The sequence below is a fragment of the Opisthocomus hoazin genome, chromosome 8 (assembly GCF_030867145.1).
Source record: "Opisthocomus hoazin isolate bOpiHoa1 chromosome 8, bOpiHoa1.hap1, whole genome shotgun sequence".
NCBI classification, from domain to species: domain Eukaryota; kingdom Metazoa; phylum Chordata; class Aves; order Opisthocomiformes; family Opisthocomidae; genus Opisthocomus; species Opisthocomus hoazin.
Window position 1 is genome coordinate 10,284,177 of NC_134421.1, and position 15,068 is coordinate 10,299,244.

Consider the following 15,068-nt stretch of genomic DNA (forward strand, 5'->3'; position numbering starts at 1 on the left):
GGGTACTCCAGAGACACTTCCAAATACTGATACACCAGCGGAACTGCCATTACCAGCGAAACTCCCCTCCAGACCACACCCAGCAGTGGAAGAGGCTCTCTTTGGAAACCCATCGGCAAACAAGATGACTGCGTAGTACTCCTCGGCATGGAGGGCCTGCTGTACCACCGTGCTCCCCGGCTCCAGGGTCACTCCACTGGTGCAGGCAGTCTTTCGGGGCATAGGTGAGGGGGGAGGAGGGGAAGTGCACGCTGTCACAGCCATGATAGAGTGGGTAAGGCCCGATGTGTTACAACACTCTTTCGGTTTAAGAAACCTGAGTTTGATTCTCTCAACTGGATTTTCTCGCGCTTGCTTTGGGACTCCAGCCCTTCCCCAACCTCCTCCCGCTGACAGACGTAGTGAGAGATGTTGGCAACAACGAGTGTTTCCCCCTTTCACGGGCTAAAGTTTTGTTCCCGTGTCAGACACACAACTGGGACAACCCGATAACGTTGGGAGATGCTGTCCTCCTACTCCACTGAGAATGTTGGCAAACAGCAGAACGAGAATTCAGTTTCCAGGGAGGAAACCTGCTGTTTCAACAGGATAGCAACAGACCAGTTCACACATGAATCCCCAGACCCTCCGGGAGTCACCCTGGGTCTCACCACTGACCTGGTCACTTCCAGCTCATCCAGTGCTTGACAAAACACCCAGCTAGACGCCCTTCCAACCCCGACGAACCTCCCCAACGCCTCTCCAAGTGATCTACGATTGATGACGTGGGAAAAAAACCAACCGACCACCAGCAGAAGAAGAAACTCAGCAATAACAACCCAAAAAAACAGAAGAAGAGCTGAGAGTAAATTCCGACTAGCCTCAGTCAGTTTCTAGGAGTACCAGTGGAAGTAAACCCTTAAACCGCGTCTGTAGTTCGGTAAGGCACTACGAGGGAATGATGTAAAACTAAGACTGTGACAGTTGTAATGGCTGTGCCGAGGAACACACCACAGAGAGAAGGCAGCGTCTGCACGCACACACGCACACACACACCTGGACAATCACATTTGTTACATGCCTATGTTATATCACTTTTCTTTGTGCAATCACATTGAGGAATAGTCTATTGGTATCGTTGAAGTTCAACACAAAATAGTAAAAAGGGCGTACGACCTGTATAGTGCTACATTCTACCGGGGGCGGGGGGGGGGGGGGGGCAGCTAAAATGTCTCCTTCTATACTAAAACGGCTAGGGATTGAAAAGGAAAATTTCCAAATAAAATAAAATGAAATGCAACCGAAACCCAACATACATTATTAGAGATCTCATTTAGGAATAGCATTTCTCAGGGATTTATCCAGTGTGTTCAAGGAAAGGGAGAAACACTCCCATTGCTTCCGCTCTCGACCAGTGCTGCATGGCCTGTTTTGCCCACGTGTATTTAAGCACAGTGGTGCTAGATCTGAATTCAGAGCACTGGGACAACACTTTCTCCTCCTCCCTCAGCCTCCCTTACCCGCTTTCTATTTCCAGAAAAAATCCCCAAAACCTTATGTGTGCTTTGGGATACAGTGACCACTGCAAAGACGGGGCAGAAACCCTTTGAAATGCTGGATAAATCCCTAATCCACACGTCTACTGGATTAAAAACCTAATGGATTTCATTTTAGGTGTTCTGGACAACAAATTTCTAAATGTAGCTCACTATTGGATGAAAATAACCTTTAAAAGTCTATTGGTGAAGTTCTTCGAAAGACAGGACCTGCTGGAGGGTCCTTCTGCTTCTCTCTCTCTAGTTTGGTGCAGAATGGTTGTGTTTTTGTGGTTCATTTTTTTTTTTCTGTTCTTTTTTTCCATTTTCTTTTTTTTTTTTTAAATAAAAAGCGTAGAATCGGTTCTCCCCCTTCTTTCCTCTTATTCATTTCTTCCTGAAAGTCTCCTTCGTTCAAGTTTCACGCGAGCCTCCCATTGCATTGTTAGTTTGTCACCTTCTCCAGTACAAAAGCGGCTGCCTCGCTCCCCCGGGACGGGTGCGTCTCGCACTCCTTGTTCCAGTGTTTAGATGTACGGGTACTGGTTGACCTTGGTGGGGCTCAGCGGGTATCCAGTGTAGACTGTGGAGGCTGGAGAAGCACTGATATAGGTCTGATGGGCAAACTGAGCCTGGTACTGACTCGGGTGGATGGTGGGCGAGGGCAGAACGCGTGGGCCCATGCTGACGGGGACCTGGTGGACGATGCTGGCGGGGTAGGTGGTGTGCTGCACGGCGTGCCGCGCCGACCCTTGGGAGGCCACCAGGTGCGCGACGGTGCCCGTGGAGCCCAGGGCGGCCGGGGCGGTGTAGGTGTAGAGGTGGGGTTGGGTGGGCAGGTGAGCAGCAGCAGCCGCGGCCAAGTGAGGATGAACCGTACCGTGGCTGGGGCTATTGTGCGGGAAAGAGTACGGGGCCTGAGCTATCGTTGGAGTGATGTAGGCTTGCTGTCTCCGGTGACTCCCTGCGCGATCGGTCGTGATGTGCTGCTGGGCCTGGATAAAGACAGCAACAGTGATAAGCGGTTACAAGAGACTGCTCTCCACCTCCACGGCGGTGTCTGGCAGCCTCCCTGCGACACCAGGATGGCCTCAGGAAAGTCCCTCACACTCCTCCTGACACCCCTAGCACCACCACAGTCTTCCCTTGGACATGGGTGATGACAAAGGGTCCCCCCCAAGCCTAGGAAGACCCTGTAGTTTCACACATTCACCAGAATGGCCCCCAAAAGGACAAGGGAGTCCCCTGCTTTGAGCCACGACCTGCTGTCACAGCTAAGGTGAAGGCCCAGCCTTGGATGCCCTGCTCCTAAGAACATCTTCCACAAGACCAGTCGTTTGCGCAACACACGGCTTTTGTTAGTGACAAAACTAACAAACATCATCTCCGCTGATGAAACGTGGTGTGCTGATAGCTCAGGGGAATGAAGTTGCCTAAATATGCCTGGAACAGGCAATTTATTTTTGCTCAGTTTGGGTCTTTGCGGTTATCATTTCCCCGGTTAGTAAAATAACTACTTTATTTTTTACAGATAAAACCCTCAGCTCGATCAGATCCTGCAGGTGCCTGGTACCCTCGTGTAAACAGCTATGATTACTGGAGCACAGGCAATTTCTTGCAGTGGCACCGGAGCAACGTACCTTTTCAGGGATTTTCTAAGAGTTTTTTTGGACTGCACAATAATGCCATGGAGTTTTCCCGGTCATTTGTAGTCAGAGTATTAAATAACCAATAAAGTAGGAATTAGAAGGCAGGAAGGGCAATGCTCCGTGTTATTTCCTTCTATCCTTCCTAGCCTTCTCATCCTCCTCGTAAGCACTCCCTGTGCTGCTGTCATGGTCTAAAACGCAGCAGACGCGCTCCTCCCCAGCTCTTGTGAACAACATCTTGCCCACTTCCTCCATCTTCACTGACTTTCCAAGTTTAATTTTTCAAACATCAACTACATTTTGAGGGGGAGGGGACAGTCTTCTCCCCCATATTATTTTTTTGTAAAACCCAGTTCTGCTTATATCCAGCATTGGATACAAACCAGCGTTGTCCTCTGAGCTCTCCAGACTTTCTCCCCTTGGCACGCTGGTAAGTGTGTTGTAACTTCCCTACTCTCCTCACCTCACCTCGGGGAAGAGAGAGGCCCCAGGGGTGGTAGATACAAAGGCCATTGTTTACTGAAGCTCCCCAGGAGCCCCTGGGCATTTTGATCACAGACTCTGAAACATCTCGAGAAACACCTGCGGCCAAGTAACGGGATTTGCCCACATCTCAGCCCAGGTTTATCACGGGACAGATCAAGCTCATTACATGAGGTCACATCTGCTTTGCCTTGTCACATCTGACAGGGACTCCCCTCCCAATCCCGCAGCCGGGCTGACGCGCTCCCTTCGCTTGGAAGATACTTTCCACACAGTTACCTATGGGTAAGGAAAATTCAGTCCTTCCCCCGTGGTCCTGCTCCACTCCTTTGCGTCTGAGCCACTGCACCTTCTCTCTCACATTACTCCCATGGTCCCACTGCTGGATCATCTGGTTTCAAAACGCATGGTAAGAGTACCGCCAGCCCACTCAGGGGTGGGATCTGCACTACCTCGACTGCCCGAGTTGGAAGATGAAGGTCTGCAGTGAAGCTGAAACAAGTTGATCAAACTCGACACGGGGCCCAACTATCATTAGCTGGAACAGGACAGCCCATGCTGGAGGAGGTGCCACCAAAATTCGTCTCAGTTGACTTACCTGACTTAGATTAAGAGGCTGCTGCTGCTGGAAATGTGCTCCTGGTCGCTGCTGCCTATAGGCAACGGCTCCAGACGAGCTCCCTGAAGAGTGACCGCTGGTGGAGGTCACGGTGCTGGAGGACTTGGACTTGTAGGAGGATGAGTGGTGACTGGTGGTGACTGTGCCAGGAAAGGAAACACATTTGTAGCTTACATCACATTCTTTAATTGCTCACCCTACCTTTTCCTCACCGAATCTCCTCCAGAGTGGCTTTTGGGAGGAGACATACAACAGAAGCAAGGATAAGAAAATAGTTTCTCTTAATTAACAGAATACCTCATCAGTGCTTCACACACAGGGCCAGCCTGCTGTTCTGGAGGCAGACAAGCAGACCCAATACCTGGACCCAAACCGGGCCTGGAGAAGGCTTTATAGATCCTTCAGAAGTGTGAGAAACTGTTCTGCCAGCAGAACTGTATGATGCAGGTACAAACCCCAAGGAGAGGAAGGAAAGTTCAGTGTGCACAGCACAAAAAAGCCCTGGCTTGGCTGACCTCACGGCGAGTAGGAAGCGAGGGAGAAGGAGCTAGTGGGGAGCTCACCTACCGAGCCTTTGTGTTCACCAGCAGTGCGTCAAAAGAGAGGACTGCCAAGGAGCTCAAAGCCAATTGCTTCAGGCCAGACTTCCACCATAAGCCCCTTTTCAAGACATTGTACTACCTAGCATTGCGGAGGCTCTGGATGAGCAAACCTCATCAGTCCATGATGAAGATTCTGGGGAAGTGTTCTTCCCAGAAACGTCAACAAGTTTGGATGAAAATGCACATGTGTTTTCAATCTCTTACCCGTTTCAAAGCAAACCTACGGAAAGGCAAGGCAGCAAAGGTTCACACTTGCATTTGGGAGCCTTTCATGTCAAATGTTGAGCTAAAGGCTGCATTCTGTTCTTGGGTTTGTACAGAAGTAACTGGGACTGAGACTTGCCCCCGTGACTCCTGAGTGTACCAGGGCACGTAAATAATGCAATATGGCTCCCAAGAACAGATGTGTCACTTGAGAGCAGGGCAGGAGCATGGTTTCTTTGGAAAACAAAACAAACAAACAAACAAAATGAAACCGAACAATGAGATTCTTCCAAGATAAATCATTTATTTCTTACTAATTTTCTTGACTGAAGAGGTGCAATTTACCTGGTGCCAGGCTATCGCACTCTACCAACACCTCACTGGCCTGGGTTTTCAGTGGCGGCACGATTATCGTTCGGGGATTCCCACTGCAGTGAGTCTCTGGAACCCCTTTGGTGTCGTAGGTGTTCCCATTATTCTGCGCAGCACGATGCTGCACGGCATAAGGACTGTTGTTGCTGGAGGAATCGGAGTAGGGGGAGTCATGCACAGTGACACAGCTGATGACGTTCTTCCTTTGCTTGGACAAGGTGCTGAAACACAAGCAGACAAGCGGAAAGAGTGAATGGGCAATGATCGACTCAGAAGCCACCAGAAGACTCTGCCCACGGCAGGCTCGCTCCATAAAGGCAACGCACACCCTCCGGTCCTCCGCTACACAGAGCCTGCCGAAGCCAAATCCCCGGCTTCGAAACTCACTCGTTGCTATTCCAGGACAGCCTCCATGGAGGTCAGGGAGTGAGTAAGACACTGTGGATAGGTCTTACATTCACTCTGCTTAGAATAGCACTGAACCAGACTGCCAGATTTATTTTCAGACTGCTTTTTATGTATGTGTGCAGTAGAAGCCCAGCAGTTATACTATGCTTTGTTGCAAGTCTCACCGCCCACACAAAAAAGTGGCGGTTTCTCCCAGCCTCCCAGCAATGATTTAATAATAGAAGCTATGACTTTTCATGATTAAATCCCATGAATCTACAAAATACACTCTGTTCTATTTACTAATATGGTACACTGGGCATATATTCTCAATAAGCATTTGAAACTGAGGAACGAATGAATCAAAAATGAGCAAAGTATGTAAATATTTTGGTTTTCTTTTCTTTCTCTGAATATAAGCACTGGGTCTCCTGACTCTAGCATGGATTATCAAGGTCCTGCTGCAGCTAATCTATCTATGACATCAAAAAAGTGATTAAAAAGGAACATCAACACTTCCAAGATTAGTGCTAGAAGTTCATTAGACTAGACTGCATGAGTACGATTGGGATTTTCTCCGCTGTTGTGTCTAATTATTCCTGATGGTTTCTCCTTCCTGTTATGAGCTTGTTTAGGGAGAAAAAGAGAGCGAGAAAGGAAGGGGGATGGTGAAGATTTGCTTAAATGGCTCACATCCTTGATAGTGCACAGACCTTGACTACAGAAAATCGCTGCTGTGTTTCTCTTGATTGCATTATGTTGTTATGGCAACTGAAGTTTTTAAAATGATGAAAAGAAATGGATATCACATAAAAAGCTAAGTAATTAGGCTTAATGGTGGAACGGCCCCAACAGGAACAGAAACGCCACGGAGAAAAATGAGTCCATCTCTTAACTTCTTGAGTGCACACTCTAAAGAGAGTGAGATCCCTTTGCCGTGGAGTCTCCCCTCCGTTCTCTCACTCTGGCCAGCCCGGTCCAGCCAACAGCTGGTTCATCCGGCCTCAGGCTGCGATGGAGCCATTTGTTCCCTAGTCTCAGCATTGCTTCTCAGCCAGGGAAAGGTGGAACAGATACTGAGAACAGTTTCCTTCCGAAGACATTGTTTGCCTTGTTTATTTTTCCCAGTGCTAAAGGACCACTGGTGGGTTCGCTTCTACTTGTCCGCCTCAAGGCCTCTCCATCAGCACTCACAAGCTGCAGCTCACCACCTCACTCCCAAGACCTGGAACTGAAAAGCTATCATCTGCTCCACTAAAGAACGTCTTGGGGTGCTCCATTCACAGACAAGTTGCCGTCGCACAGCCTTTCCCCGAGCTACCATCACAGGATCCTGGTGTGCCCCGAAGAGGACACAAGACCATGTTGTCCTACGCACAGCGAAAAACAAGTGTCATGAGGCCCCTGCCATCCAAAAGCATTCATCATAGAATCATTAAGGTTGGAAAAGATCTCCAAGATCATCAAGTCCAACCGTCACTGAAACAGGGCAGATGACAGAAGGAGGGGAAGCTATTCGGGAAGCTGAAAGCAATCCCCGCAGGGGCAGGGATCTTTTCGACGGGGACGGTGTACGACAACAAAACCCTCGTATTCTGGCTTTCTACAAGGAGCTGGAGAGCGTTGGATTAGAAACGGAAAGAGCAACAGAGTATCTCAGACGGACAACTACTGTATGTGAAGAAAGGTGTAGCAGTTTGGATATGGTGCTAAGAAAGAAGAATATTAAGCCAATAAAAATGACGAATATTGCACCAATATTCCTCTCCTTCAGTAGAAATGCCTGTAATCGCACATTTATGAGTATCCACACTGCTTGCCCTTTGCAGCTACCCTTGGCTGCCAGTTGGGAAGAGATATATATTCTCTGCCTCTGACAGTTATTACATTTTATGAAGAAAAATCAAGTCACTAAAGAGTTTTCTGACAACTGATAAGGTCTACCTAATCTTTTACAGTCCCTTCCTTACATAAGCGGCTGAGCTGCTGAACTGGAAATACTTGCTCTCGTCTGACACTTGACACGGGAAGGCTGAGCAGTAGAACTGGAAAGGTATTTTTCTGTGTAATCTGTGCTATTTATTGTTTTAGAAAGGGCGTATTTTTCACCAGTTTGATCTAGGGCTTGTCAAAGCAGGGACCACGAGGAGTCTGCTCCTTCAAAGTGTTACAGCTCTTCGGTTACAATAGGAAAATCAAGTAGGTCTGTTTGGTTAAACAAGTGATCCCAAACCCAAACCTTTCCAGGGCAAGGGACCACAGCAGGATATTCAGCTCATTTCACGGATGGGAAACTGAAAAGGACCAGAGCTAGAGTCCTGCCAGGCCTTACACAAGTGCTCAGCCCTACTAATGTGTGTCATCCGCCAAAGTCAGCTGGAGTATTCCAGTACCAGAGCTAAAGCACATGGGTAAACATTTGCAGGATTAGGGCCCAAGCGATTAACCTCTCGATTCAGCAGGCTGCATCGCTTCACCCGCACGAGGAGTCCCATCGAAAGCAGCTGGGTTTTCCTAACGACTGCTGTTAATGTCAGAGCAGGCAGAGAAGTCAGTCGGGACGATTCACACGCCCAGAGCTTGGCACCTGCTGTACCACAGCCTGCCCGAGAGATTAAGGGTGGGAACTTCAAAAGCATCAAAAGCTCAACTCACACTGAAAATCACTTGATTGACAGGCTTACAGACACACGTTCAGCCGAAATGGGGGCTTTTGAAAATTCAACCCAGAAGAGCTGGTGCTCCCCCTTCTCAAAGCCTTCTTGCTCGCCAGCAACTGTCCTCCTCCCAGCTCCCTCCGAGGACTCGGCGGCTCTCACCACCTCGCCGTAACGCGGGAGTCGTCTGTGTGAGGTCCAGGCTGACGTATCGCCTGCCCTGCTCACAAACTATCAAGCCTGAGAGCTTTTACCTGTTGACACAGCACTTGCCTACTCAGCAATCTTACCGTATTCCCATAACTCAGCCACAGCTTTTGAGGATGTTTGTGCTTACACAGAAAAATACTATTAAAAATCTTGCCCCCTTCCTATTAAGCTCACTCCAAGCCTGGCAATTGCTTTCCCTTCTGCAAGCACAACAGCAACAGCATACGTGATTCTGTAGTGTTGAGAGTCGGCATGTGCTCCTGGTCAGCTTGTGTGCCTGCCTGCATTACGTGGGCAGGTGTATTTTAATTCTCCAGAGGAGGGAGGAAGATTACCCAAGTGGCATCAAATCCATCCCCACAGACTGAAAAGCAATAAGCCAGGAAGGCTTTTTAACCCTTACTGGCTGGAGCTGTCTCCTCTCTTTCAACAGAAAAATACACATTGCTTTGTAAGTTCACTATTAGTTTATGAGTGGTAGTCCATCCCCACCTAGTCCTGAAGAGCTTGTTCTCCAACCTGGACAGAAAACCATTCTTGTCCGTCCAATGTGGAGACACAGAGCACGACCGTGCCTTCAAACACGCAGAAGCAGGTCTCAGAGACAGCTTCTGACGCACACCCCCCTCGTGAGTGCACACTGGAGAGATGGACGTGGGTCCCCATTCCCCACAGCAAGGAAAGATTTCAAGGAAGAGTCTGAGGGAGGAAAGAACAGACAGCTTGTGCACAGGCGCTGGCCGAGAAACTAAGGTGGGCATCTGAGATACTGTTAACGGAAAGGTGCCGAAGGCAGATGTTGAGAATGAAAAGTGGGAGGAAATTAAGGAAAATAACGTGCTGAGTTAGACGTTAAAACAATGTTGAAATCACCTAAATAGCCAAGGACAAGGACAGGGACAGCAGCTCTTGTGACAATGCAACCTGAGATGGTTTCTACCTGCCTTCAGCAGGTAGAAACCTACCCAAAGGTCGGTATGTGGTAGCACTGCATGAACAGGATCTCTTTCCCTGAATATCTCGAGTTTCACCAGATTCCCAGCAAGAGCAATTGTGGTCTAGTGAGGGCAGTTCTTCAGCGTACGGTTCACCCAAAGAGACACAAACCTTTCAGTGTGGCTGACACGACTGCAACAGCGGCTTTCGGCTCTCACGGTCACCCAGATGGCCGCCCAGTTTGAGGGAAGGCGGCACCCATCCCACAACTGTGCCTCTGAACTGGGGTGCAAGTACACCACAGCACATTCGCTTTACATCACATGATTTAAAAAATGTGTTCCAGGTCTATGAAAACTTCATAATATGCAACCTTTTCAGTTTGCTGCTTCAGAATAATCCACCTATTCCGGGGAAGTACAGAGCCAGCCAACAAAAACTCAGACTACAACTGCAATCTCTCTCTCCACATTAAAACCTTATGCCATGCATAGCTCAGTGTTGAGAACATGCCCCTCTCTCTTCAGCTCAGCCTCCGTCCCGACCTGTTACTCCACTCTCACCTTCTTTGTGAATTGGTGATGGTAAGAAATATTTAGTAAGGACTACACTGAGGCCATTTTATTAGGCTATGCAGCACGTGCTGCAGTTACTTAAGTCATTTATACCGAATTGCTTAGCAGGTTGTAAAGGTCCTGCTGCTGAAGGTTTGCTGAGAGAGCTACTGTCTGTCTCTTATTTTAAGTATTAGTTGCATGTCGGTGTGTCTTACGGAGATGGAAGGCAGCAATCTTTTTACCAAATGACTGTGGTTAGTCAACACACTGCTATGCTGAGTCCGTGCACTACTATGCACAGCATAACGTAGCCACAACAGGCTAGATGTCAAAAAAGAATCACAAAGGGTATTTTGACCCTCACACACACACACCAGCAAGTTGGCAAAAACACCTGGTTTGTGCTTGACAGCAGCTTCTGTGTGTAAGGGGAATTAAAGTCCTCTGAAGTAGGCTCCACCACCACCGCACTACAATGTGAATAAGGTAACAACTTGCATCAGCTTACGCTCCGTTATAAAGGTGAGACTCACACAGAGACTTCCCTGTGTAGTTCACTATCTTAAAAGCAAGGGAAAAAAGCCCCAAGCCTGCAGGAATTTCGTGCCAGTGAAGGTGGCCAACGAGGCAGCTACTCCGTATGCCCAGGCAACAGCTGCGGTCAGTCTCTCTTGCCCAGGAAGACAGTGATTAGTGTGAGCACCCCATGGAAAAACAAGCTGGAGAGGTGTCACTGAAGACACCAGAGCAGGCAGTGTGGAAGCAAGGGGCTCTCCTGCCTCTCTGGGGTGCAAGCACCCCGCAAACCACCCACCTCCAGGCCATCACTGTATTGTTTCAGGAAAACAGTCACGTTTTCCTTGGCTGTTGCACTTGTTGCTTGGACGGGAAGTCATCCCGGCACCTCGCAACGGCCACCTCCACTGCCTTTCCTTCTACCCCTTCCTCCCACCACGCTCCACGACGCGGCCGCATCACCGGCGTGTCCCTCCCGCAGGGCCACGGGTGCTCCCCCTCCCTCCATCCCTTCTTCCCTCCCTCCCTCGCAGCCACAATGCCAGCGTGCCTCTCTGCTCTGTGTTTAAGTTGTTGCTTTGTTTTTCTCCGCTTCTAAGCTTCAGAAATATTTAATCAAGGGAGGATTTACATTTAAACCACCGCACCATGTGAAGTTGCATACTGGGGAGTACTTAACCCCTACTACTTACTACTTGCTGAATATGCGCTCCGATGACTGCGACTGCAGTTGCGCTGTTGGTCTGTCTGTCTGTCTGTCTGCTCAACTTTATTACTAGAGCAAGTAGAGAAACATAAGAGGAACAAACTTGTAAGAAAAATACCAAGTCTGTGCTCTGTTTTTACTCTCTTCAGTGCTTTACAGGTAATGGTTAGACCTAAATTCTTCTTTACGGAATACGCGTCAGCCTATTATCTCACAGCACAGCAGTAAACGTCTCTTTGCTCTATAGAGTCTCTTTGTAAAGGGTGCTGAACTGAGAGTCTAGAAATTCACTGGTGATAAACAAACAGGATCACAAAATTGTTTCCTGCCCATATAATGCTTTTTATACGCAAATTCTTTTCTACTGTTCTGCAGGACAAAACGTCACGTGCAAAACTTTGTGGGCATCAGAAACCAGGTAAAACCAGTTTCAGTCAGTCAACATGTTCCCTTTTTATTCAGACCATTTCAAAATTTGTTTTCTGTTGTTTCCCTGTGTTTTGGAAGATGAAAAAACCCCTCCATTAAAGCAGAAAAGAGAAGTTTTTCCCTTAAGTAGTTAATCACCTAATGCTTTCTTCCCCTCAAAAAATATTCAGAACCTTTTTGCAGTTTTGAAGCTTCCCCAGATCTCACCGTGTTGGGGATATTACTACAGAAATCTCAGCATAGCCTGCAAAAAGCCTCAGTTTTGACAAAGTGACTTTTCAAATCAGAAATTTGCCCCCTGAAAATCCCTGACCACTCCTCGGAGTACGGTCCCCGCCAAACCGCACCAAAGGTCCCTCCTGCCTGGTTTCGCCCCAGGCACATGGCTGGAGCCCAGCAGATAGCCCCCTCTGACAAAGTCCCACGGAGCAGGTCCCCCTGAGTCCACCTCGCACCACCTCCCCAGCACCTTTACCCAACAGGAGCCCAATGTTCTCAGATGCCAATCGATTTTAAAAAGATTACACCATGCTACGCTCGTCTACAGGGCAAAACACACGCGAGCGAAGAACGAGCAACGTGCTGGCCTGCCTGCCCGGTCAGCCACTATTTCATAAATATCCGACTTGAGCATCTGTGCTTTTCACTGGGAGAAGGAAAATTCTGCCCGTATCACACTGAATTCTTCAGATTTTTCTGTCTCCAATAAAAAAGTTACATCCCCTGTTACTAGGAAAAGCTCTCTCTGCTGCTGTGGTATTACAGAGAGGCTTTTCTGTGGGAGTAAATCCAACCTGTAGGGCCCCCTCACTGCATCAGCAGTGCCGTATTTTATCAGCATTACCAGTCCTTCTTAAACTGAGACTTACGAACCCTTTGCAGATGCCTGGATCGCTTAGAAAGAGAAAAGGCAATTTTAAGCTACCTTCCTTCCAAGCTCTTCTTTTTGTCTTTGTCTTAGACAGCTGTCTGACTTAAACGGGCTTATCACCACAGGATCTCTGAAGTCTCCTTTTCAACAATCCTGTGAGACAAAGAAAACTATTTCCTCCTACGGATGTGAAACTACAGCACCGAGAGACTACTACACTTCTCCAAGGTCACAGAGCAAATGTACAGCACAGTGGGGAACACCACCTAAGTCTGCAGAGTCCTCAGGCAGTATTTCAGCCTCCCTATTGCCCTTCCTCTCAAACGAAAGATGACCTGGGCGCTGAGACCCAACCGTAACTCCTGTGACCCTACAGCAACTCCTGGGATGCTCCAGCACTTCTCTGCCTCCGTGTCTCTCTCTCTCCTGCCCACAGAGAAGAGCAGAGAGCCGCTGCTCACCTGGTGGGCGCATGCTTCTGCTCCTCCTCTTCATCTGTGTCGCTGCTGATAGTGATGACACTCACTGCGGGGCTCGGGGTGTCGGGAATGATTATCGTCTGCCGCTGCCGCTCCCGCGTGGTGCTGGTGGCCACGTCGCCCCAGCCGCAGGTGATGGAGGTGCTGCAGGCAGGGCTGGTGTGCACCATGGCACAGCGGGGCGGCGTGTTCTCCTTCACTCGTTTCGACCGCTGAGGCGAGCTGATGGATTGAGAGGATGAAACTTCATAGGTGGATGCATTCCTGGAAACGGGAAAGGTTGGTTAAAACGCGGTCTGCTTAAGTTGCCTGTCATCATGACTTTTGATTCCTGGTCTCCGATTCAGTGGCACTGATTTCTGACACAGTCACCTCTTCAAAGGTCAGAGGGCCTTACGTGACTTATTCATACGACTGACTGAAAAGCAGTTTCTTTTAGCAAAAACTTCAATTTCGTTTCCCCTAGAAATTCCCAAATGAGAAACGCTGCCTCCCAGGAGTCTGCACTGGTAGGCAGAGGCCAGTCACACAGCCCGGACATACAAAACACAGGCAGGCACCGTACGGCTGTCACAGAAGGAAGAACCACCCAGATGATAACCGCTTTCTCCTGTATCTGCATGGATGCATCATGACCAGATATTTTTTTTGCCAGAAAACGCTAAAGGTAAAATTAGAATTTGTTGTGGAAAACAACGATAATTTATCAGGAAAACTGCTTTTCTTTTCTGAAAATTTAATTTTCTGTTTAAGAATCTTTTAAATGAACGTTTCCTGCCCAAAGCTTCATCCTCTCGGACAGTGGAGTCCCATGGATGAGAGCACGCAGATGGGATATATATACTCAGTTTCACTTCTCTCCCACGTGAGGCAGCAGATACAGCACATATAAACCAGAAGGAAAAGAACAACCTTTTTTACTATACAGCAGAAAAACATTCTGAAGTCCTGTTTTTGGACCCAGTCTTCCTACTTCAGCTTCCCTGCCTGACAGCTGGACCAGTGATCTGAACACAGAACCTATCCATCAAAGAGTGCAGCACAGGCCTGTAGATGGGAAGATGTACCACAGCGCACTGACTAGCACCCATTTCACTTATTTCCCACGTTTTCTTTCTTTGTTTTATTTTTTCCCCTCAATAAACCACTTTTATTCCTTCTGCCTATTGCAGAACACTCACAGATTCAACAAGGAAGAAAAGAAAGTTCTGGTTTTGTTCTACAGTGGGGCCTCGGCTGCGTGTTCAGCCTGGCCCAAAGCTAACAAAAGGAATAGGTGGCATCCATCAAAAGGAAGTCACGACGGACATATCACAGGATACCAACTTCCACAGGGTCTTTTGCATAACAAATGGCTGCACAGTAGCATTTGCCGTGCTTTTTGAATACCAATGAGCGGTGCGGAGTACCCTCCTCTCCAAAGGAGCACGTTCCTCATTTGGCTACAGAAGCCTAACAACTGATGAAGGCGTAGAAAAACCCGTTGCTCTGAAAGCGTGTAATTCCTCCTGGACGTTGGCACCCCGCCCCTGGAGAGGGAAGGCAGAGGGTAGGCCCTGCACAGGCACACGGCTTGCAACAGGCACGCTCTTTCGCCAGCTTGCTGGGGACGTAGCCGCCTCGGCTCTGCGTTACAAATGGACTACGACAGCTGGAGCCCGCCCAAAGTAAATGCAACATTCGGGAGCAGATAAATGGCAAGGGTTTAAACAGCGGCCTCTTCACTGGAGTCAAACTGGTTGTGAACTCAAGAGCTCCTCTGGCCCCAGTCCAGTCACCCAGGAAAATCACACGCTCCTCTGTTTTTGACACTGCACAAGTAGTGACCCATTTTGGTTTTCTCCCCTGCACTGTTTTGTTTTGGGGTTTTTTTTAAA

The 15,068-nt window shown here is 48.5% G+C and overlaps 1 protein-coding gene across 7 annotated transcripts in view; it reads right to left on the reverse strand.

The window, feature by feature from the left end:
• Positions 1–1,198: 1,198 nt before the first annotated feature.
• The window catches only part of HIPK2 (homeodomain interacting protein kinase 2), a 130,975-nt gene continuing 117,105 nt past the window's right edge, over positions 1,199–15,068 (reverse strand). The window contains exons 13-16 of one of the 7 annotated variants that reach the window (XM_075428824.1): positions 13,174–13,455; positions 5,417–5,664; positions 4,245–4,405; positions 1,199–2,509 (exon numbers count right to left, since the gene is read on the reverse strand). In XM_075428824.1, the coding sequence (XP_075284939.1) occupies positions 2,042–2,509; positions 4,245–4,405; positions 5,417–5,664; positions 13,174–13,455 (1,159 nt within the window). In that variant the 3' untranslated portion in view covers positions 1,199–2,041. Of the gene's footprint in view, positions 2,510–4,018; positions 4,139–4,244; positions 4,406–5,416; positions 5,665–13,173; positions 13,456–15,068 lie in introns of those variants that run through there. The other 6 variants (XM_075428820.1, XM_075428825.1, XM_075428822.1 and 3 more) reach the window with 6 other exon arrangements.